The sequence below is a fragment of the Bos javanicus genome, chromosome 14 (assembly GCF_032452875.1).
Source record: "Bos javanicus breed banteng chromosome 14, ARS-OSU_banteng_1.0, whole genome shotgun sequence".
NCBI classification, from domain to species: domain Eukaryota; kingdom Metazoa; phylum Chordata; class Mammalia; order Artiodactyla; family Bovidae; genus Bos; species Bos javanicus.
This window is the reverse complement of record NC_083881.1, coordinates 42,137,197-42,162,777: the sequence shown is the minus strand read 5'-3', so window position 1 is coordinate 42,162,777 and position 25,581 is coordinate 42,137,197. Positions and strand designations below refer to the sequence as shown.

At 39.9% G+C, this 25,581-nt stretch overlaps 1 protein-coding gene and 1 long non-coding RNA gene across 3 annotated transcripts in view; one reads left to right on the top strand and one right to left on the bottom strand.

Moving 5' to 3' along the window:
- Window positions 1–581: 581 nt before the first annotated feature.
- On the bottom strand, window positions 582–2,562 carry LOC133260560 (uncharacterized). Its single transcript, XR_009740860.1, has 2 exons — window positions 1,703–2,562; window positions 582–995 (listed from the first exon to the last, which is right to left on the bottom strand). It is a non-coding gene; the product is annotated as an uncharacterized LOC133260560 (long non-coding RNA).
- IL7 (interleukin 7) overlaps window positions 989–25,581 on the top strand; it is a 60,190-nt gene continuing 35,597 nt past the window's right edge. For both annotated transcript variants that reach the window (XM_061439053.1, XM_061439052.1), the window contains exons 1-2: window positions 989–1,295; window positions 7,564–7,697. In XM_061439053.1, the coding sequence (XP_061295037.1) occupies window positions 1,286–1,295; window positions 7,564–7,697 (144 nt within the window). In that variant the 5' untranslated portion in view covers window positions 989–1,285. The remainder of the gene's footprint in view (window positions 1,296–7,563; window positions 7,698–25,581) is intronic.

The window sequence follows — 25,581 nt, the reverse complement described above, 5'->3', positions numbered from 1 at the left end:
GCATATACTTAAGGAAGTCTTAGTTCCCACAAAATTATCTACCACAGAGGAAATTTTGCCTGAGATGACATATATAAAAGGATTAGCACAATACTAGTACAGAACAAATGCTAGGTAAATGATAGCCATAATATTATTATCACTGTTATTTCTTTACATCACCCACCTTCATTTAAGCAGGGTTTCTGCAGAATATCAGAAACCGAACAAGACAGAAAATATCTAAATAATTCAGGTCTAGAAAAAAAAAAAAAAAAGATAAACTTTTGTTTATCTTATAAACTTATCTTTATCTAATAAGCTTCTGTAAACACACAGTCACAATGGATAATTTGATTTATTAGCCAATTCAGACAAACGCACAAGGGAGACATTGTTAGGAGCTATTATCGGTCTCCACTTTCTCCACCTAATTTGGGCTTTAATTTCTAGGTCCAAAGATAGCTCTTCCCAGAGGAGACTGACCCACCGCTTTATTTTCCTTTGAGATCTCACCTGAGCAGGTGCATGTACAAAAGACAGAGAGGAAAGAGACCAAGAGAGGTTAGAGAGGCCGAGGGAGTGGCCCGTGGCCCTCTTAATCATTCATCATTCTTTACTTCCTTTTTTTTTTTTTAAACAAGAGGACTTGGCATCGTCCACCACCACATCCGCGGCAAGAGCTGCTACGCCTCCTCCCTGGTTCCCGCTTGCAATAGCCCAGCTCTCGCCCCTCACATTTACGGCTTCTGTGGACTCATTAGCAACCGATGCTTTTAGATCCTAGTCGCCTACTTTTGCCAAGGCGGCTAGAGGTCATTTGGGAAGTCTTTTGCCTCAAATCGCCCGGAATCAGAAGACCAACTCATTCCTCCTGCGGTGCTTTGGAAATCCGCGCGCTCCTCTGGTCTTGGTCCAGGCGCACAGGAAGCGCTCGGGGAGGACGCAGGTGACCAGGAGAAGGGAGGCGGGGGGGTGCTGTGAAGGCGCCCCAGTGATTAACTTGGAGATCGAACCTGCAGACCAAGCGCAAAGTAGAAACTGAAAGTACACTGCCGGCTGATCCTACGGAAGTTATGGGAAAGGCAAAGCGCAGAGCCGGGCCCTGGTGTGTGCCGCCCCCCTTGGGATGGATGAAACAGCAGGCTCGGCGTGGGTAGGAGGAACCAGCGACAGAGACGGCCCTTCCCGGCACGGACTCCCGGTAACTCCGCGGAAGACCAGGGTCCTGGGAGTGACTATGGGCGGTGAGAGCGTGCTCCTGCTGCAGTTGCGGTCATCATGACCACGCCCGCTCCCGCAGACCATGTTCCATGGTAAGCGCTCCTCTCTCGGGCGCAGAAATTCGCGCGCCCGGCACTCCCGGGGACTCGGACGCGCTGCGGGGCCCCGCGCTCAGGCGCGTCCGGGAACAGCCTGGCCTTGCACTTTGGACCTGCGGAGAGCTCGGGCTCTGCCCCGGGGCAGCCGGCGACCGCGCCCGAGTACCCTGGCCCATTGCCACTTGCACCTGGCAAGCTGCGTGGGAGCCTCGGTCCCCGACGCCGGCCCTCTGTCCCCGAGACCCGGCGCTGCAGCCTCCGCGCCGTTCAGCTGTGGCAGCCTGCGCCCAGGTCCCGGGGTAACAACGCGCTCCGTCCTTCTCCCGGAGCCAGCGCCGCCCGCTGTCAACCGAGCGCCCAACCCACCCACCCCGGGCTCCTGGTCGCGCCGAGGTACTCACCGGCGCCCCGGGATCTGCGAGGATGTGGGCTCTTGCAGCTCCAAATCCTTAGAGAAGTGAAAGCGAAGCTCCCACGGGACACGCTTTTAAACCCCAAAGGGACAGGTCTCCGGAAAACCCCGTTTTCACCCACTTACTGAGGCTGGGAGTTTCCGACTGGGGCTGTACCCGGTGTCTTTTGCTGGGAAACCAAGTGCTCCGGGCTGGCACTGAGAAGGGACACTTTGGGTTTTGTTTTGTTTGTTCTAAATGGGTGCTCCTTGACGGAGGCAGAATTAACAGGCATAATTCTACATTTTAGACCCTTGCTGAGACCGAGTAGATTTTACTTGTGTGGAATACGAATTTTAAATGGGCAAGGACAGAGTTGAAGCGATGGCGTTAGCAGCCATACGGCTAGTATAGAGTCCAAAAGTTGACTAGGGGGAAAAACAAAACAAAAAAGGTGTGCTGGGGGGATTGGGGGGAAGGGAAACGTGCTTAGGGAGGGATCGCCTGAGGAAAATTCTGCTGTTTTACAGTAAATACTTCCTCTATCAAAAGGAGACGAATGGGGAGGGGGCCAGAATAGACAGGAGGTTGTTGTCCTGTTTGATGCCTTTCCTGGCTCCACCTTTAGATTAGAAGAGCTTTTTGCCCACTCACAGGTATTCAAGCATCAAAAAGTGACATAGTCCAGAAGTACCTGATCAGTAACAAAATAACGGAGTAGGGTTTAGAGTATAGAGAATTCTTAATGGGCCTCCTCTAGAAGTTTAATATAGAATTAGAAATTAGGTATATTCCTGTTTTCCTTACAATGCCCACCGAGCTTCTGCAGTTGCTTCTTTCTGGATGGCTCCCAGCTCTTATCCTCCCATCACCTCTGATCTAGAGCGGAGAGGTAAAGCAAGAGGAGGAAGCTAAGGTGTCCATTACTGACAAGGAGGAAGCTAAGGTGTCCATTATTCCATTTCCTGAATATCTACACTAATCATGTAGCATAAGTTATCAGCAACCAAAATATTAGAATTCTAAACTCCTAATAATAATTACTCTGAGTGGCTATCTGCAGTTTGTTCCAATCGATTTCATTAGAGGTTTCATTACTTTTTGTCCTTTCACTTTGACACTTCTTTTGGAAGTTGAAGTAGTTGAGGACCTCCTATGTGGTCCTTGATGATTGTGCTCTCTAGTTTTGATAATTTAATTATTTGACGACCCAAAAATGGAATAGTGGTACAAATGGAGAACTGAGGAAGATTAGAAAGCCTGAACAAGTTTAAAGAGAATTACACAGGGCATCATAACAATGCTGAAATACCTTAGACAAAAATGGAAGAGGTTACTTTGTAGGACCACATTACATGTTGATTTCTCTGTGATGTGAGATTTTTTTTTTTTTCTGGCTGCACCTGTGACACATAACCTAATGTAATAAAACCAAACAGTCAATGTCTTTTTCCCCTTAAATAGGAGTATGTGGTGCAATGTTTCAGAGCTTGGCCAAGGAAGCACCACAGTGAGTTTCATGTGGAGAAAGATGGGGTTTTTGCACATTTCCCTTGAGGACACACATGCAGTTATTTTTACAGGAAGCAGTGTAGCTCAGTGGCTGAAAGCTTAGTTTCTAGACTTTTCAACCTGACAATCTTGGATTTGAATCCTGACTCTTACAAAACTCATTTTATCCGGGGAAAAATTTGGGCCCCAGATTCTCCATCTGCCAAAATGTTTAGTAATTGATAGTACTTACCTCAAGAAATGGTTATGGGATTAAATGAAATACTGTATATAGTATTATAGGATGGCTTCAGAAATGTCTTTATCTGCTGTTTATCATAGGACTTATGGATAGAATTTATAATCCAATCAATATGTTTGTGGCAAATATTAGAATGCTTTGTGTGAACATAAAATTGATTTTAGAACCTTTAAAAGGTGGTTTTCATATATGATTATTTCCTACTGTTTATTAACTTTTTATTTATTCACTCGTTTATGCCAATTGCTCATACTAAAGCCAAATCTTATATATTCAGATAATGTCTTTCATGAAAATAGGTCTATGTAATGTGTACAGTAGACAGTCAATACATACTGATTGGTCTTAAACAGTAATGAAAGATTGGATTTGAAGGATTGTAGAAACTAATTTGTTTATGTTCACTTTGACCCCATAACAAGCATCTGAGGATTGAATGTATTATTTGGCTTAATATAAAAACCAACAAGACTTTTTTAGACAGCCATCATTCTGGTTTAACCAAATTCCCTACTGAAAACAAATTCTCCAGTTTCAATCCCTTCAGGAAATCTAAAGAAAATTCCACAAGCCCAAGCTTGCCTTGCATTATTCTTTACGGTTTATCTTTTTTTGTAACCTAAGGGAAAAGTCAAGGTGGGGGGGGATAGGGTTGGTATTCTATGCATAATCTAAAAATAAAAGCAGAGTCCTTTCCTATTGTGACAACAATGTCAAAAGCAGGCTCAAACTAGGCAATATTAATATGTTACTCTCTATGTGGTATGGAGAAAAGACTTCAGTTGAAGGCAAGTCATTAATGAGAAATCTAGGAACTTCTGAGACCTGGGTTTGAAGCACTGGAATGTATTTGCAACATTGTCCATCAGGGGATTTCAGGTTTAAAGAGTTACTGTATTTGGATGGCTAGGTAGATTCTTAGAATTAAGGTGCTTACGAGTTGAAAGGGATATCAAGGGATCAGTTAGTCTGAGGTTTTCATTGTACAAATTAGGGAAGTGAAGATTTTGAGCTGCTCTGTCCTTTTAGTGGTCTCTTAACCCATTTCCACACCAAGACACAGCCTCCAGGTCTCCCTCTGTGCTTTGTGTTGCCAAGGCTATCTGGAGCTGAGCTGCTGGTGGTGATTTAATTCCTAAGTCACGTCTAACTCTTTTGTGGCCCAGTGAACTGTAGCTTGCCAGGCTCCTCTGTCCATGGGATTTCCCAGGCAAGCATAATGGAATGAGTTGACTTTTTCTTCTCCAGGGGATCTTCCCAACCCAGAAATTGAACCCATGTCTCTTGCATTGCAGATTCTTTACTGCCAAGCCACCAGGGAAGCCCAGGGCTGACCTATTTAACAAGTTAAGTCACTCAGTCATGTCCGACTCTCTGTGACCCCGTGGACTGTAGCCCACCAGCTCCTCCATCCATGGGATTCTCCAGGCAAGAATACTGGAGTGGGTTGCCATTTCCTTCTCCAAGGGATCTTCCCAACCCAGGGATTGAACCCAGGTCTCTCACATTGCGAGCAGACACTTTAACCTCTGAGCCACCAGGGAAGCCCATTTAACAATAGTGGCAACCAAAGACACTCTAGATAAGGCAAATATTGTTTTAGAATTGCACAAAAAAGACTTAATTCCCCACTAAGTCATCATTTGAAAGCATTGATAAAATACCGTCCAATGACCAAGTGGATCAACGTGAATTTTGGGAGCACTCATTACTGAAATTTGGAATGAAGAGGGCACAATAAGTAGTGCTCAGAAAAAATAAAACTGCCTCCTAAATCGAAGTGTAAAATGTGGACCTTTGAAATAACATTTATGTACAATAGTAAAAATGTCTCCTTTTCATTCTAATGTTTAATTACTTTGTTATTATTCCTTTAAAGCTCATTTCAAGCTGTATGGTGTATAAACTTTCCTTATCCTCTATTCCTCCTGAAGTATCCCTGCCAGACACCTTTAAGATGACAGAGAAAAGAAAAAGTTTGGCTCTGCACTATCTATACAAATCTAATTACAAAGTTAGGATACTAAATAATTAGCAATTGATCATTGTTTGAGAATCTTCAGGTGAGAGAGACAATAGTAGAAGAAAGAGAGGTGGAGATAGATAATAGAACCTGGAGGTAGTTTTCATTTAGATCAAAATGATGACATATTATTAAAAGATTATGGGTAGGCTTCCCTGGTGGCTCAGTGGTAAAGAATCCACCTACTGATGCAGGAGACATGAGTTTAATTCCTGATCTGGGAAGATCCCACGTGTCCCAGGGCAACTAAGCCCATACACCACAACTATTGAAGCTGTGCTCCAGAGCCTGGGGACCACAACTCCTAAAGCCTGTGCGCCCTAGAGCTGGTGCTCTTCAACAAGAGATGTCATGGTGATGAGAAACCCGTGCTTCGCAACTAGAGAAAAGCCCACACAACAAGGAAAACCCAGCACAACCAAAAATAAATAAATAAATAAGATTATTTTTTAGAAAGATTATGGGCATTTAGGATCAAATCCTGGTGAAGCAATTGGCTCAGGTTAGAATCCAGACCCGGCACCTACTATTTATGTTTAACAAAAAGATTAACTACCTGGTAGGACCCTTTGGATCTTTAGAGACAGTAAGTATAAGGCACTGAACAGTGCTTGGTACATGACAGGTACTCAGTTAAGGGCAACTAGCATCATCATCCGGAGAAGGCAGTGGCAATCCACTCCAGTACTCTTGCCTGGAAAATCCCAGGGATGGGGGAGCCTGGTGGACTGCTGTCTATGGGGTCGCACAGAGTCGGACATGACTGAAGCGACTTAGCAGTAGCAGCAGCAGCATCATTAATCTCCTAAGTGAATTCTTGCTCATCATGCGTACAGAAACTTAGTGTCAGAGCTTTGAGTAGATCCTGCCTCTCATTTTGTTTTTCTTACCTTGTTAAATGTCAGTATGAAGATTTGATGTGAGATTCATGTTTGTTCCTCTATCTGCTATCCAGTCTACATACTGTATTGTAAATATATGGGTCACTAACAGCACATAATTTAATGGGGAGAGTTACTCACTTTTGTATGACAGATAATGATGTAACAGATTATAATGTTATCGGGAAGTTTATGATATATTTGACAGTCTTTAGTTCCTTGGGTTCCAAGCAGCATTGTTTGTAATCTTAATCAGGAGTAGGCATACATGTGAAATGTCTTGCACTCAATGAGAATAGTTAAAGTTCACTGGTGAAAGTCACAGGAAATACATTGTCATCAACACTCAATAGTTTACAGAAAGATTCAAACAAGACACTCTGGCAAGCTTGTGAAGAAATAAAATAAGTCCCCATAAAACCAGATTTTAATCCCTCAGGGAATCCCTAGCTTTCTATCAGTGTATTACTATTGCCAAAAATGATGTCATTTATAATTTCATCCATTTTGATTAAAAAATGCCCCTAAATAAGAAGACATTTAAAAACAGATATAAATAATTAGTTAACAGGGTATGAATTTATTTATTGTTTTCCTAACATGTCAAGAAGCTAAACAGGGCTGTGTTTGAAGAGAATGTGAGTCTCTGGGCATTTAGAAATAGAAGATACTGAAAAGATAAGGGGTCTTATAATATAAATGTCAACTTTGTACCAGTTCTAGGAAAGGTAAGCCTTCTAAGGTCCATTATTAAAAAGAAAGAATATGATCATAGTGCCGTACTGTGGAGATAAACTTCCTGCGATGTTGCCTCCAGGAAACAGCTGGACACTTGATCAGCCACCAAGTTTTATATAAATATACAGTCACGTGCCATAGATCATAAACTTTCAAGAATTTCTCATTTTTAACCTATAGTTTACCTGTTTTTCTGTCAATGGAGCAAAGAGACTTTGCTGTCATCACACCTGTTCTGCACTATCCCAAAGAGTTATATCTGAATTCAAATGAAAGAAACCTAGACTCTAAAATATTGTCTTACTTTGGCTGTTACATAATAATGAACTTCGGAGTTTTTCCCTACACTCTGCAGAAGCAAGATACATTTTAAAAATTCTTAGAAATTAGTGGTCAGGCCAATTGAAACACTGCCATCAGATGATATAATATGACTTAAAACATTTGGCTGATTCTTACTTACTGTTGAATTCAGTTTCTTTTAGGTATATCTTTGGAATTCCTCCCCTGATCCTTGTTCTGTTGCCAGTAGCATCATCTGATTGTGATATTAGCGGTAAAGACGGTGGAGCATATCAGAATGTTCTAATGGTCAACATCGATGACTTGGTATGTGTTCGTTTTCCTTGCATTTTAACTCATTGGCAAAATTTTATATGTACTGTTGGTATGCAGTTTTATATTTTAGTATTTACTTATATTCTTTGAAAGACAGTGAAATAACTAAAGAATAAAAGTGAATGGGGGCTAACAGTATTTTTTTTTTAGAGTTGTCATCATTATATCCTTTAAAAAGAATTCTTTCCTAGACTCCAGACTCATCAATCCTAGTTCCCTTCACTACCAAAATTTTTCTGAACATAATTTAGCATAACTCTCTGCATCTCCTCATCTTCCACTGACAGTCCATATAAAAGCATTACACTGTGGCTTCCCTGGTAGCTCAGACGGTAAAACATCTGCCTGCAATGCTGGAGACCCAGGTTCGATACGTGGGTCGGGAAGATCCCCTGGAGAAGGAAATGGTAACCCACTCCGGTACTCTTGCCTGGAAAATCCCATGGACAGAGGAGCCTGATAGTCTACAGTCCATGGGGTTGCAAAGAGTCGGACATGATTGACAGTCCATATAAAAGCATTGTATTCGAAGAAGGAAAATAACAGAATATATAGTTTAAAATTTATCGTGAAGGGATTTCCCTGGAAGTCCAGTGGTAAGACTCCATGCTTCCACTACAGGGGAATGTGTTTGATCCCTGGTCAGGGAACTAAAATCGAAAAATTATCAAGAAGAGAAAGAGATGTATAGTTATTTTATTTTATCTGAATGTGTGTATTGGCATATACTTAAGTATTTTATATATATATATAATTTGCTGTGGTATTTTTTACTTACTTTGGACATTTTTTGATAACAGCTATTATTCTTTAGGGTAGTTTTAGGTTTACAGAAAAGTTGAGGAGAATGTAGAGAATTCCCACACACCCACCCTCCCTCTGTACAATATCCCCTGTATTTAACATCTTGCATTTGTGTGGTACATTAGTTACAATCAATGAACCAATATTGATACATTGTTATTAACTAAATCCCATAGTTGACATTAGTGTTTGTTTCTCCTGTTGCACAATTATATGGTTTTTGACAAATGGGTAATGTCCTGTATCCACCCTGACAGTATCATGCAAATAGTTTCACCATCCTTAAAAATTCCCTGTGCTCCACTGATTCATACTTCCCTCCCTCCTCTTAACCCATGGCAACCACAGATCTGTTTACGGTCTCTGCGGTTAGCCTCTAAAAATGTCATATAGTTAGAATCATGCAGTTTGTAGCTTTTTTAGACTGGATTCTTTGATTTAGCAATGTGTATTTAAGGTTCTTCCCTGCCTTTTTGTGGCTTGATAGCTCATTTCATTTTATTGTTGAATAAAATTCCATCGAATGGATGTACTACAGTTTGTTTCTCCATTCACTGATTGAAGGATATGTCTTTATTGCTTCTAATTTTGACAATTATGAATCAGTTCAGTTCAGTTCAGTCGCTCAGTTGTGTCCGACTCTTTGCGACCACATGAATTGCAGCACACCAGGCCTCCCACTCCATCACCAACTCCCAGAGTTCACTCAGACTCACGTCCACTGAGTCAGTGATGCCATCCAGCCATCTCATCCTCTGGCGTCCCCTTCTCCTCCTGCCCCCAGTCCCTCCCAGCATCAGAGTCTTTTCCAATGAGTCAACTCTTCGCATGAGGTGGCCAAAGTACTGGAGTTTCAGTTTTAGCATCATTCCTTCCAAAGAAATCCCAGGGCTGATCTCCTTCAGAATGGACTGGTTGGATCTCCTTGCAGTCCAAGGGACTCTCAAGAGTCTTCTCCAACACCACAGTTCAAAAGCATCAATTCTTCGGCGCTCAGCCTTCTTCACAGTCCAACTCTCACATCCATACATACATGACCACAGGAAAAACCATAGCCTTGACTAGACGGACCTTTGTTGGCAAAGTAATGTCTCTGCTTTTGAATATGCTATCTAGGTTGGTCATAACTTTCCTTCCAAGGAGTAAACATCTTTTAATTTTATGGCTGCAGTCACCATCTGCAGTGATTTTGGAGCCCAGAAAAATAAAGTCTGACACTGTTTCCACTGTTTCCCCATTTATTTCCCATGAAGTGATGGGACCAGATGCCATAATCTTCATTTTCTGAATGTTGAGCTTTAAGCCAACCTTTTCACTCTCCACTTTCACTTTCATCAAGAGGCTTTTTAGTTCCTCTTCACTTTCTGCCATAAGGGTGGTGTCATCTGCATATCTGAGGTTATTGATATTTCTCCCGGCAATCTGGATTCCAGCTTGTGTTTCTTCCAATTCAGCGTTTCTCATAATGTACTCTGCATATAAGTTAAATAAGCAGGGTGACAATATGCAGCCTTGACGGACTCCTTTTCCTATTTGGAACCAGTCTGTTGTTCCATGTCCAGTTCTAACTGTTGCTTCCTGACCTGCATACACATTTCTCAAGAGGCAGATCGGGTGGTTTGGTATTCCTATTTCTTTCAGAATTTTCCACAGTTTATTGTGATCCACACAGTCAAAGGCTTTGGCTTAGTCAATAAAGCAGAAATAGATGTTTTTCTGGAACTCTCTTGCTTTTTCCATGATCCAGCTGATGTTGGCAATTTGATCTCTGGTTCCTCTGCCTTTTCTAAAACCAGCTTGAACATCAGGAAGTTCACAGTTCACGTATTGCTGAAGCCTGGCTTGGAGAATTTTGAGCATTACTTTACTAGCATGTGAGATGAGTGCAATTGTGCGGTGGTTTGAGCATTCTTTGGCATTGCCTTTCTTTGGGATTGGAATGAAAACTGTCCTTTTCCAGTCCTGTGGCCACTGCTGAGTTTTCCAAATTTGCTGGCATATTGAGTGCAGCACTTTCACAGCATCATCTTTCAGGATTTGAAATAGCGCAACTGGAATTCCATCACCTCCACTAGCTTTGTTCGTAGTGATGCTTTCTAAGGCCCACTTGACTTCACATTCCAGGATGTCTGGCTCTAGGTCAGTGATCACACCATCATGATTATCTGGGTTGTGAAGATCTTTTTTGTACAGTTCTTCTGTGTATTCTTGCCATCTCTTCTTAATATCTTGTGCTTCTGTTAGGTCCATACCATTTCTGTCCTTTATCGAGCATAAAGCTTCTGCAAACATTCGTGTGCAGGGTTTTGTGTGGACATACATTTTCAACTCATTTGGATAAATTCCTAGGAGAATGATTGCTGGATCATATGGTAAGACTATGTTTAGCTTTGTATTAAACTGCCATGCTGTCTTCCAAAGTGACTGTACCATTTTGCATTCTCAACAGCAATGAATGAGAGCTCCTGTTGCCTTACATCCTTGCCACATTTGCTGTTGTCAGTGTTTTAAATTCTAGCCATTCTAATAGATGTTTCATTGTACTTCACTGTCCTTTTAATTAGCAGCTCCCTAATGTCATATGATGTTGAACATCCTTCACAGACTATTGCCGTCTGCATATCTTCATTGGTGAGGTATCAGAACTCACATCCTACCTGACATCCTAACTGTATTGAATCTTACTATCCATGGTCATGGGATATCCTTCTATTTATTATTTCTTTTATCAGAGTTTTGTGCTTTTCCTCATACCAATCTTGTTCATATTTTGTTAGAACTATACTTAAGCACAGGATATTGTATTTTGGGTAGTTTTGTAAATAGTGTTGTGTTTTGAATTTCAAGTTCCAATTATTCATTGCAGGTATATAGGAGAGCAATTGACTTTCATATATAACCTTGTATCCTCAAATCTTGCTAGAACTGCTTTTAGTTCCAGGAGGTAGTATTGGTATTGTTGCTATTCTTTAGGATTTTCAACATAGACAAATGATTCATTGACCAAAATAATTTTTTTACAGTTTAAGAGCCATATTAATGTAATAGGATATGTTGATTTAACAGTAATCAGTACTTGAAACCCCAAATGACAAAGCAAACTCTCTCACACGTTCATAAGATGGAAATAATTGTCTAATCTTTCCCTTCCTTCCCCTCACTCTTTCTCTGCATACTCATACTGAAGGGGCACAGCTCCTTGGGAAATCAGTGTCTTACCTCTTGGGGGGGATACAGGAAACTCAAGATGCTATATAACTGCATGCTGTACCACTTCAATATATAGAACTGCTGACAAAAAATGCACACTACATGGTAATTGCCCACTTTTTCATTTCATGAATTGAGGGCGTTTTCTGCATTAAATTATGCTACCAAATTAATATTTTGAGTCAAGAAATGGATTTTACTCTTTACTAACTTTTAAAAACATTATTTATTTATTCATTTTAATTTTTGGTCGTGCTGGGTCTTCATTGCTGCCTGTAGGCTTTCTCCAGTTGCAATGAGCAAGGGCTGCTCTCTAGTCACAGTGCAAGGGCTTCTCATTACAGTGGCTTCTCTCGTTGCTGAGCACAGGTTCTAGGGCATGGGGGTTTCAATAACTGCGGTGCAGGGACTTAGTGGAATTTCCTGGGTCAGAGTGATCGAACCCGTGTCCCCTGCATTGGCGGGTCATTCTTAACCACTGGACACCCCAGGAGAGTCCCTTTACTTAATCACCTTCATTTCCCAAAGGAAAATTCTGAGGCTCAGGGTCACCCTGTTACGTGGCAGAGCCAGGATCTGAGCTTCTGCTGTTCACCAGCACACTCTCCTGCCTTCCAGTAGCAATCACTGTGTCATTATATGCATTCAGCCAACATTTATGTGGAGCCTGTTATGTGCCAGTTGTGAAAACCCTGTTGTGTGGTGAGGAGGTGGGGGTGTGGGGATAGATGCAAAAATAGACCAGATACAGACCTGTCTTTTAAGTACTTTACATTTGGTGATGGTTAAGTCTTGGTGTGAAGAATGCAAGTTGCAGCTTGAAAAGGAGTGGCTGCCATACTCTCATTTTAAACAAACTGGTTGTGAGTCAGATTTGGAAACAAAGAAATATAAACTGTGTGCTAGGAAAACTTCAATAGATCAGCTTGACACCAGGAGAGAAACCATACTGCGGGTTAATGTGCTGATCTCCAGACCTTTTAGAGTGTACACCGTTTAGTAAAACTGTCTTAAGCCTGCACTTCCAGTATACATTTACTTACCTGTTATAGCATTTGCATAGTAATTGCATACATGTTAGTAATGATATATTCCAAACAATAAAAATTTACAAAAGATAAAGAAAAACTGTAGATAGAATTCCTAAAGCTTTTCCTTCCATGCTTGCCATGGATTCTCCATTGTAGACTCTACTTTGAAAAGACCTCTAACATAGTGGAAGACACAAGTGTATATATAACAAGATTGTGAGTTATCTTGACGTGATGTTATTTAGACATAACCAAAAGTCAACAGTGATTTGGTCATAAAATAACATTTAATTTCAATGCAACTTTTGAGAATTTACTGTGTACAACGTAAGTCATTAGAAAAAGATAGTCCTTGTTCTTCTATAATTTATGAGATTAAAGTAAACACATGTTACTGTAATAGAAAATAATGAGTAGTGCATTACAAAGTGGTTTCATACACATTATTTGAGCTTCATAATATCTCTATGACATGATAATAATAATAATCAATTCAGTTCAGTTGTTCAGTCGTGTCCAACTCTTTGTGACCCCATGGACTGCAGCATGCCAGGCTTCCCTGCCCATCACCAACTCCCGGAGCCTGTTCAAACTCATGTTCATCGAGTTGGTGATGCCACCCAATCGTCTTATCCTCTGTTAGTTATAATAATAATAATAACACAAATTCAGGGTTTACTATGTGCCAGCACTGCTCTGACCACTTTCCATGTAATAATTATATAATTCTAATATAATAATTAGATAATTCCATGTAATGAGGAAAGTGAGACCTGAACCACATAGCTGGCAAGTGGCAAAGCTGGAATTCAAATCCAAACAGTCTAGTTCCAGAAAAAGTCCTCATTATGATGAGGCAAAGCAGGCAATAGCCTGTTCTTTTTTTTTTTTTTTTGGTGGGGCCGGGGGTAGGGGAAACACATGATAGAATGTTACGGTAATAACATAATGAAAGAAGGGTGTCAGGACAATAAGAGGGTAACTGATCTGGTTGTATTGTAGGGAAAGGTGAAGGGGAGCTGGACAGATATTTTGAATACATCTGGATGTTAAAATCATCCAGAGCACATCAATAAAGTAGAACTGAGTTGTGGAAGTAAGAAAGTACAAATGATGGAAGCCATGACATAGAATCCATATAAGGTTCAGGGTAAGGGCGAGACTCATTTTTCTACTTAGCTCAGAAGGAATGAAAAATTCATAATAAATAATAAAGGTCCTTTTTCTATATGGTCTACTAAGTAAGGATTTAGATTTCTAAAACTAGGATGTCTAAGTTAAATAGAATCAGCACTTTAAGCTTCTTAATATATATTCAGTTAAGTTCAGTTCAGTCGCTCAGTCATGTCCGACTCTTTGCGACCCCATGAATTACAGCACACCAGGCCTCCCTCTCCATCACCAGCTCCCAGAATTCACTCAGACTCATGTCCATCGAGTAAGTGATGCCATCCAGCCATCTCATCCTCTGGTGTCCCCTTCTCCTCCTGCCCCCAATCCCTCCCAGCATCAGAGTCTTTTCCAATGAGTCAACTCTTCGCATGAGGTGGCCAAGTACTGGAGTTTCAGCTTTAGCATCATTCCTTCCAAAGAAATCCCAGGGCTGATCTCCTTCAGAATGGACTGGTTGGATCTCCTGGCAGTCCAAGGGACTCTCAAGAGTCTTCTCCAACACCACAGTTCAAAAGCATCAATTCTTCGGCGCTCAGCCTTCTTCACAGTCCAACTCTCACATCCATACATGACCACAGGAAAAACCATAGCCTTGACTAGACGGACCTTTGTTGGCAAAGTAATGTCTCTGCTTTTGAATATGCTGTCTAGGTTGGTCATAACTTTCCTTCCAAGGAGTAAGCGTCTTTTAATCTCATGGCTGCAGTCACCATCTGCAGTGATTTTGGAGCCCAGAAAATAAAGTCTGACACTGTTTCCACTGTTTCCCCATCTATTTCCCATGAAGTGATGGGACCGGATGCCATGATCTTCGTTTTCTGAATGTTGAGCTTTAAGCCAACTTTTTCACTCTCCACTTTCACTTTCATCAAGAGGCTTTTTAGTTCCTCTTCACTTTCTGCCATAAGGGTGGTGTCATCTGCATATCTAAGGTTATTGATATTTCTCCTGGCAATCTTGATTCCAGCTTGTGTTTCTTCCAGTCCAGCGTTTCTCATAATGTACTCTGCATATAAGTTAAATAAGCAGGGTGACAATATACAGCCTTGACGTATTCCTTTTCCTATTTGGAACTAGTCTGTTGTTCCATGTCCAGTTCTAACTGTTGCTTCCTGACCTGCATACAGATTTCTCAAGAGGCAGGTCAGGTGGTCTGGTATTCCCATCTCTTTCAGAATTTTCCACAGTTTATTGTGATTCACACAGTCAAAGGCTTTGGCATAGTCAATAAAGCAGAAATAGATGTTTTTCTGGAACTCTCTTGCTTTTTCCATGATCCAGCTGATGTTGGCAATTTGATCTCTGGTTCCTCTGCCTTTTCTAAAACCAGCTTGAACATCAGGAAGTTCACAGTTCACGTATTGCTGAAGCCTGGCTTGGAGAATTTTGAGCATTACTTTACTAGCATGTGAGATGAGTGCAATTGTGCGGTGGTTTGAGCATTCTTTGGCATTGCCTTTCTTTGGGATTGGAATGAAAACTGTCCTTTTCCAGTCCTGTGGCCACTGCTGAGTTTTCCAAATTTGCTGGCATATTGAGTGCAGCACTTTCACAGCATCATCTTTCAGGATTTGAAATAGCGCAACTGGAATTCCATCACCTCCACTAGCTTTGTTCGTAGTGATGTTTTCTAAGGCCCACTTGACTTCACATTCCAGGATGTCTGGCTCTAGGTCAGTGATCACACCATCATGATTATCTGGGTTGTGAAGATCTTTTTTGTACAGTTCTTCTATGTATTTCTTGCCACCTCTTCTTAATATCTTCTGCTTCTGTTAGGTCCATACCATTTCTGTCCTTTATTGAGCCCATCTTTGCCTGAAATGTTCCCTTGGTATCTCTAATTTTTTTGAAGAGATCTCTAGTCTTTCCCATTCTGTTGTTTTCCTCTATTTCTTCGCATTGATCGCTGAGGAAGGCTTTCTTATCTCTTCTTGCTATTCTTTGGAACTCTGCATTCAGATGTTTATATCTCTCTTTTTCTCCTTTGCTTTTTGCTTCTCTTCTTTTCACAGCTATTTGTAAGGCCTCCCCAGACAGCAATTTTGCTTCTTTGCATTTCTTTTCCATAGGGATGGTCTTGATTCCTGTCTCCTGTACAATGTCACAAACCTCATTCCATAGTTCATCAGGCACTCTATCTATCAGATCTAGGCCCTTAAATCTATTTCTCACTTCCACTGTATAATCATAAGGGATTTGATTTAGGTCATCCCTGAATGGTCTAGTGGTTTTCCCTACTTTCTTCAATTTAAGTCTGAATTTTGCAATAAGGAGTTCATGATCTGAGCCACAGTCAGCTCCTGGTCTTGTTTTTGCTGACTGTATAGAGCTTCTCTATCTTTGGCTGCAAAGAATATAATCAATCTGATTTCGGTGTTGACCATCTGGTGATGTCCATGTGTAGAGTCTTCTCTTGTGTTGTTGGAAGAGGGTGTTTGCTATGACCAGTGCATTTTCTTGGCAAAACTCCATTAGTCTTTGCCCTGCTTCATTCCGTATTCCAAGGCCAAACTTGCCTGTTACTCCAGGTGTTTCTTGACTTCCTACTTTTGCATTCCAGTCCCCTATAATGAAAAGGACATCTTTTTTTGGGTGTTAGTTCTAAAAGGTCTTGTAGGTCTTCATAGAACCGTTCAACTTCAGTGTTACTGGTTGGGGCACAGACTTGGATTACTGTGATATTGAATGGTTTGCCTTGGAAATGAACAGAGATCATTCTGTCGTTTTTGAGATTGCATCCATGTACTGCATTTCAGACTCTTTTGTTGACCATGATGGCTACTCCATTTCTTCTGAGGGATTCCTGCCCACAGTAGTAGATATAATGGTCATCTGAGTTAAATTCACCCATTCCAGTCCATTTTAGTTCACTGATTCCTAGAATGTCGACATTCACTCTTGCCATCTATTGTTTGACCACTTCCAATTTGCCTTGATTCATGGACCTGACATTCCAGGTTCCTATGCAATAATGCTCTTTACAGCATCGGACCTTGCTTCTATCACCAGCCACATTCACAGCTGGGCATTGTTTTTGCTTTGGCTCCATCCCTTCATTCTTTCTGGAGTTATTTCTCCACTGATCTCCAGTAGCATATTGGGCACCTACTGACCTGGGGAGTTTCTCTTTCAGTATCCTATCATTTTGCCTTTTCATACTGTTCATGGGGTTCTCAAGGCAAGAATACTGAAGTGGTTTGCCATTCCCTTCTCCAGTGGACCACATTCTGTCAGATCTCTCCACCATCACCCACCCGTCTTGGGTTGCCCCATGGGCATGGCTTAGTTTCATTGAGTTAGACAAGGCTGTGGTCCTAGTGTGATTATATTGACTGTTTCCTGTGAGTATGGTTTCAGTGTGTCTGCCCTCTAATGCCCTCTTGCAACACCTACCGTCTTACTTGGGTTTCTCTTACCTTGGGCATGGGATATCTCTTCATGGCTGCTCCAGCAAAGCGCAGCCGCAGCTCCTTATCTTGGACGAGGGGTCTCTCCTCACCGCTGCCCTTCCTGACCTTCAACGTGGGATAGCTCCTCTAGGCCCTCCTGGGTCTGCGCAGCCACCGCTCCTCAGGCGTGGGGTAGCTCCTCTCGGCCTCCGCCCCTGGCCCCGGACTTGGGTAGCTCCTCTCAGCCGTTCCTGCGCCGTCGCAGCCGGGCACTCTCGCTGCTGCCCCTGACCTCAGACGTGGGGTAATTCCTCTTGGCCGCTGCCCTTCGGGCATATATTAGGTAATACATATTACCTAATTATTTTCCAGAAAGGGCGCACAAATGTACAGTTCTTACAGGAATATATGAGGTCATCATTTTTGTCAGCATTGAGTATTTTTATTTTTTATAATATCTAGCAAGGCAATAGAAAAACAACTTGTTTTGATTTACATTTCTTTGATTGCTTGTGACATTGTTTTGTTTTTTTTTACATGTATTCATCATTTATGTTTTTATTTTGCACTGAGATAAAATACAAAGTACTGTTAAAGTGTACAATTTAGTCACTTTAAGTATAGTCACAAGTTGTGCAATCCTCACCATTATTTACTTCCAGAACATTTCTTCACCTCAAAGAATGATAAAACCATTAGCAATAGCTTTCCATTCCTCATCAGTAGACTCTGGTAGCTACTAATTTACTTTCTGTTTCTATGGATCTGCCTTTTCTCCATGAGTCATACAAATGGAATCATACAATATGGAGCCTTTTGTATTGGACTTCACTTAGTGTAATGTTTTCAAGCTTAGCCCATATTATAGCATGAATCAGTACTTCATTTTTCTTATAGATTAATAATCTGTTGAATGGATATACTGTATTTCTGTTTATCCATTCATCGGTTGAATGGATACTTTTTCCACTGTTTGGTTATTATGAGTAATGTTTCTTCAAATCTTGGTTATACAAGTTTTTGTGGAATACTCTTTGATATATACCTACAAATGGAATTTCTGGGTCATATGGTTAACTCTGTGTTTAACTTTTTGAAGAAATGACAAACTATTTCACAAGTGGCTGCACCATTTTATACTCACATCAGCAGTATTTGAGGATTCCAGTTCTCCTTGCTGACTTTTTTACTATAGTCGTCCTAGTCGTTGTGAAGTGGTATGTCCTTGTTCCTTTGATCTATATTTCACTGATGACTAATGATGTCGAGCATCTTTTCAGTATTGACCATGCTTCTTGGCCATTTGTGTATCTTCTTTGAAGAAATTTTTTTCAAATGTTTTGCTCACTTTTAATTGGGTTGTGTTTTGTTTGGCTGTGAGAGTTTTTAAAATATATTCTGGACACTAGATGTTATCAGATGTGCAATTTGCAAATATTTTCTCCCATTCTTTGCATTTATTTTCCTTTCTTTATGGTGTCTTTTATAGCACAAAAGTTTATCTTGATGAAGTTCAACTTATTTACTCTTTCTTTTTTAGTAATGCCTTTGGTAGCATAGTTAAGAAACTATTACCTAATCCAAGATCACAAAAATTTGCATTTTTTTTTCTAAGAACTTTATAGTTCATATTTAGGTCTTAAATCTATTTTTAGTTAATTTTGTACACGATATGAGCTAGGGAGTCCAATTTTATTTTTTTCCAGTTGTTCTTCACCTCTTGTTGAAAAGACTATTTTCCCCCATTGAATTGTCTTAGCACCTTTATTGAAAATCAGTTGTACTAAAATGTATAGGTATATTTTAAATTTTTAATTCCATCCCATTGCTTATATGCCCATCTTTATGTCAATACCACACAGTCTTGATGGCTGTAGCACAGTAGTTAGTTTTAAAATTATAAGTGTGAGTCTCCAACTATGTTCTTTTTTAAGATTGTTTTGGCTCTTACGGATCCTCATCACTTATTTAAGTCTGTTGTTGATATTTATTCTACTTTTTTAGGGATTCTTTTGTTTAAAAGCTTTAGAATTTAAATGTAGTACAAAACTCTGGTGATGCCATCCCTCTGTGCAATAATTATACAGCATAACTCCACACACCTATAATCATGGCCATGTCAGTGGTATGGACAGAGGAGATGACAATGGACAGGATGGAGACTGGTTTAAGACTATCTTCTTCCTTATAGCCCTCAAGATCCTTTGCCATTTTCCTATTGGCTATAATTCAGTAAGAGATCATTATATAAGTATGATAACTTTATGACTATCATACTTGTTGAAAACATTTCCCAGTTTACATTTACTTTTTATCTTGTTTTTTTGATATACAGATTTTATTTTATGTAGCCACATCTATAAAAATAGGATTACCTATAAATTAGGATACAATATGGGCACCAAAGTGGAAGCTGCCATTTCACATTTTAAGGAGAGAAGACAATCAAGTCTTCATGGAACACATGACTTTTTTTCTCCTGATTTTTTTTAAAGACAACTTTTTAGAGCAGCTTTAGGTTTACAACAAAATTGAGAGGAAGGTACATTTTTCTTATGTACCCAATCCTCCGACCTATATATATAGCCTCCCTTATTATCAACACCATTCACTTTTTATGAAATACATCTTTTATGAAGGATGTACCTACATTGACTCATCACAATTGCCCAAAGTCCACAATTTCCCTCAGGGTTCACACTTGTGTTGTACATTCTGTGGATGTGGAGGAAGCATAATGGCATGTATCCATCATTGTAATAACATACAGAGTGTTTTCACTTTTCTAAAAGTCCTTTATGCGCTGCCTATTTATCCTTCTTCCCCCACCAACCTCTGGCAACCACTCATCTTTATATTGTTTCCTTTGCTTTGCCATTTTGAGCTTTATGCCTTCTTTCCCAATCTGTATACCTTTTATTTCCTTGCCTTATTGCATTAACAAGGACTTATTGAATAAGCAGGGACTTTCGGTACAATTTTGAAAAGAAGTGGTATGACGGGCCATCCTTGCTTTTTACCTGATCTTTGTGGGAAAACTTCGAATTCCTCACTGCTAAGTAAGACATTATTGTTGTTGTTTAGTCACTGAGTCATGTCTGACTCTCGCAACCCCATGGACTGTAGCTCACCAGATTCCTCTGGCCATGGGGTTTTCCAGGCAAGGATACTGGAGTGGGTTGCCATTTCATTTTCCAGGGGATCTTCACCACCCAGGGATCAAACCTGCATATCCTGCATTGCAGGTGGATTCTTTAATCTGCTGAGCCACCAGGGAAGCAAGCAAGCCATTAGCTGTAGTATTTTTGTGTAGTCTTTATCAAGATGAGGAAGTTCCCTCTTTTCCTAATATATTGAGAGTTTTTTTCTCATGAATGGGTATTAGATTTTGTCAAATGCTTTTTTTGCATCAAGTGATAAGATCATGTGATAAAAAAAAAGACTGTACTGATGTGGTAGATTAAATTAATTGATTTTCCACTGTTGAATCAGCCTTGTCTGCTTGGAATAAACCCCTCTTGGTTGTGGTATATAAATCTGTTATTTACTAGATTTGATATGCTAATATTTTGTTGAGGACTTTTGCATCTGTGTTAATGGGAGAATCTGGCCTGTAGTTTTCTTTTCTTTTTTTTCCCTTTTTCTTGTCTTTTTCTGGTTCTGGTGTTAAAGTAATGGTATTCTCATAGACTGACTTAGGATGTGTTCCGTCTTCTCTGTCCTCTAAAAGAGATTGTAGAGAATTGGTCTAATTTCTTTCTTAAGTGTTTGCTAGAATTTATCAGTAAACCCGTCTGGACTTGGTGCTTCCTGGCTTGGAATGTTATTAATTACTGATTCAGTTTCTTCAGTAGACATAGGCCTATTCAGATCATCTATTTCTTCTTGTGTTTTGGTCATACATAATTCTTTTCTGTTTTATATTATTTTTTAGAACTTCTTATTTTGAATTGGGGTATAGACAATTAACCACATTGCCACAGTTTCAGGTGAAGAGCAAGGGGACTCAACCGTACATATACATGTATCCATTCTCCCCCAAACCCCTCCTCTCCCATCCGGGCTGGCACATAACATTGAGCAGAGTTTCTTGTGCTATACAATAGGTCCTTTTTGGTTATCCATTTTAAAAATATCAGGGCCACATATAATTCTTGAATGTTAAAAACACATGTAGGTTTTACCAAAAGGAATAGAACAGGCTTGGGGGGCTCCTCTACGGAGGGGATGGATCACCTTGCAAATGAATATAATTAAGAAACCAATTGCATGGTGTCGTTGGATTGTAGGACGCAAGACAAGAACCAAATCCTCAGAGAAACCCTGGACCACTGAGTGCTGGGTTCATTATACAAAGGAGTTTGGACCTCTTTTTTAAGCATCCTGAAGTCATTGGGGAATTTGGAGGGGAATAAAAGACACTGAATATAAGCACCACAAGAATAGAAATCTTTGTCCTTTGTATTCACGGCTATTCCCTGAAGGCCTAAAACTCTCAATAAATATTTGATGAATGAATGGAGAATGAAATAACATCATCAGATTTATATCTTATAATTTTTTTCTGGCAATGGAGATAATTTGTAGGTTAGCATGGAAAGCAAGGAGAGAGTGTGGAACAACTTCAGAGAACTTTAGATAAAATTGCTGATGGCTGTGGCGCAACACAGTGATTCATAACTTTAAGGTACTTGAGGTGAACTGAGAGGATTGTTAAAACACAGATTGCTGGACCTACTCCCAGAGACTTTTTAAGGAATTTTGATCTGGGAATTCCACTGGATAACTTCATTATGTCCTTGCCTCATATGGAAAGAATTTATAAACTTAAAGGAAAAATTAGAATAGTACCCTGATACTAGTCTTGTACCTAAATTTTATTGCCTCAGATCTCGAAAGGCATATTTCTCTCTGTGGGTATCAGCTCTTATGAAGTTTGTTTCTTTTTCAGTGTTTAATTCAACCACAGTAACAAAAAAAAAATAAACAACAACACATCATAAATTAAATTAGCCATTATTTTAAGCTTCCCTGGTGGCTCAGATGGTGAAGAATCTGCCTGCAATGCAGGAGAAATACATTCGATCCCTGGGGTCAGGAAGATCCCCTGGAGAAGGAAATGGCAACCCACTCCAGTATTCTTGCCTGGAGAATCCCATGGACAGAGGAGCCTGGTGGGCGACAGTCCATGGGGTCGCAAAGAGTCAGACATGATTGAGCAACTAACCCTTCCTTCCTCATTTTATTTTAGCATCCATGATTAAGCATCTGTCTTATGGATAAATCAAGCAATCTTCTGCAGCAAGAAAAAATATCCTTTCATTGATAGCCTTGAATAGATTGCTTTTCAGTGAATTTGCATTGCAGTGCAGTTCAAGGGACACTGAGTGAAGGATCAGAAGACCTAAATGTGTTACTGGCTTTATTATTAGCAAGCACTGTGATCTTGGAGGGCTTCCCTGATAACTCAGTAGGTACCGAATCTGCCTGCAATTCAGAAGACCCCGGTTCAATCTTGGATACCTCATTTAACCACTTTGGTACTTTCCAATCCCCTACAAACTATGAACACTGAATTATCTCTGGGGTCCATCATAGTGCCCCAACTTTTTGAAACAGGGAACAAAAACCACATTTTAGTTTCTTCTTTCTTTTCCTCCCTTACTTTATTACTGGCCTGAACAATTGATTGTTTTCCTCCTTTTATAAACACGTATCAATCCTCTACTATGTGGAATGTTCTGTGTCAAACATTATACCTCTAAATTAATAATATTAGTAATAATTAATAAGCTATCTGTCTCTAATCTACATATAATCAAGGACGGGAGTGAAATGTATTCAGCAATTTATAAAGCAATAAATAAACCATATTGGAGAAGAAAAGATGATCCTTTCCCCATTGACTAGTCCTAGTACTCTTGTAAAAAACCAATCAGTTGATCACATATGTGTGGCTTACATTTCATTCATAGATACATATTTACGCTGGGCCAGTACCAGACTTTTATTACCATTGCTTTGGAGTAAGTTTTGAAAGCAGGAAGTGTGAATCCTTCTGGTTTGTCTTTCTTCTAGACTGTTTTGACTGTTCAGTCCCTTGCAATTCCATATGAATTTTAGAATCAGCTCATTAATTTCAGAGAAGTAGTCAGTTGGGATTCTGCTAGGGACTTTGCTGCACCTATAAATCAACTTGATAGGTATTGTCTCTTTAACAATACATAATGATGCCTCTGACCCATGAATATGGGATGTTTTCCCATTTATTTAGATCTTTAATTTAACAGTGTTTTGTAGTTTTGAGGCTGTAAGTTTTAAACCTATTTTGTTAAAAATTATTTCTCAGTAATTTATGTATCTTTGATGCTATTGTAAATGAGATTGTTCTCTTAATTTTATTTAAAAATTGTCTGTGAGTCTTAACTGTGCTTCTTGTAAGTATAACTAAGTTTTTGTCTTAGTTCCCCATATAACACTATAGGCATCGATAGCTTAAGGACAGTTTAAGTTTGATTCATCTTTGCATTGCACAGAATGCCCAGCAAAAGTATCTTTCACATTGTAGTTTTTCATATAAATAATAATATGAATTGTAATAATATATTGCGTTGACCAAAAAGTTCAGATTTTTCATAAGATGTTACAGAAAAACCCAAATGAACTTTTTGGCCAATCTTATATAATACATAACTTATGAACTGTAAATCAACACCATAAATTAATGGAAACTCAGAACTTGTTTCAAATATGCTAAGAAGTATTTTTTCTTGACCACCTGTTTGTTTAAAAATTTCTTATGAATCAAATGTCAAGTACTTTTCTGATATCCAGTATAAGCTAGTCTTTTACATTATACAGCATTATTTTATCCATTAAAAAATTGTTTTGCCTAAACATGACTCATATGATTGAATGACGTGACTCTTAGTCACCAGAACAGCATCTGGTTAAAAATATAAAGGCTGCTAAATATGGCCAAATACTTTCTAGGAATGATTCAGTCTAATTGCAGCCATATAAAGGATTGTCCTTTAAATTATTAAATTATATAATCTAACGATTAATAATTGGCTTTTATCATTTCTAATATCTTTAACACTGTCTCTGTCTCTATTCCAGGGGCCCTCACAGATTTAAATTTCATAGATAACTCTCAAATCTACCCTCAAGTCTACACCTATCTCATGAACTTTAGAATCATTCAATTCAAACACCATAGAAATCTCCACCGGGATATATCGTGACACAATGGAAGACTAATTATCATTACTTTTAGCCTGTTCCTCCTTCTACATTGTCTGTCTTAGGGAACAGCATTTGCTCAATTATTTAGTCATCAAAGTCTGGAATCACTCTTAAGACCTTTTCTCCTTCATCTCATCCATCATTAAATCCTAGAGAGTAGTATATCTCCTTAACACCGGTAAAAGTCAAGTCAGTCACTCTATGATTTCCACTATCTTAGTCTTAGTTCAGGGCTTCCCTGGTGGCTCAGATAGTAAAGGATCCACCTGCAATATGGGAGACCTGGATTAAATCCCTGGGTTGGGAAGATCCTCTGGAGGAGGGCATGGCAACCCACTCTAGTATTCTGGCCTCGAGAATCCCCAAGGAGACAGGAGGTACAGTCCATGGGGTTGCAAAGAGTCAGACAGGACTGAATGACTAAGCACAGCACAGTCTTAGTTCAGGCAATCATCAAACTTCCCTCGCACTACTTCTATAGCACTTGGGTAGGCCCCTGGCTCATCTCACCACCTTTTGCGTGCATCCATCTTCTTCACTGCCATTTGAGTTATCTTTCCAAAATTCAAATCTCTCTCCTTTTCAAAAACCTTAATTTTTAAAAGTCTCACTCCCCTAATACCTATCCTACAATTGATTGGTTTGCTAACAGAAGTAGCTAAGAAAATAAATGATCAAATTCTAGTCAAATATTACTTTAGAAATAGTCCAAATAGATTATGTTTGCTTGCATGCTAAGTCATTTCAGTTGTGTGTGACTCTCTGCAACCCCATGGACTGTAGCCCACCAGGCTCCTCTGTCCATGGGACTCTCCAGGCAAGAATACTGGAGTGGGTTGCCATTCCCTTCTCCAGGGGATCTTCCAACCCAGGGGTCAAACTCACATCTCTGGTGTCTCCTGCATTGGCAGTCGGGTTCTTTACCATTAGCACCACCTGGGAAGCCCACATTATGTTTAAATAACTATAATTAACAGAGAAGCTATTTAAATTGACTAAAGTAAAAATTTAAGTAGT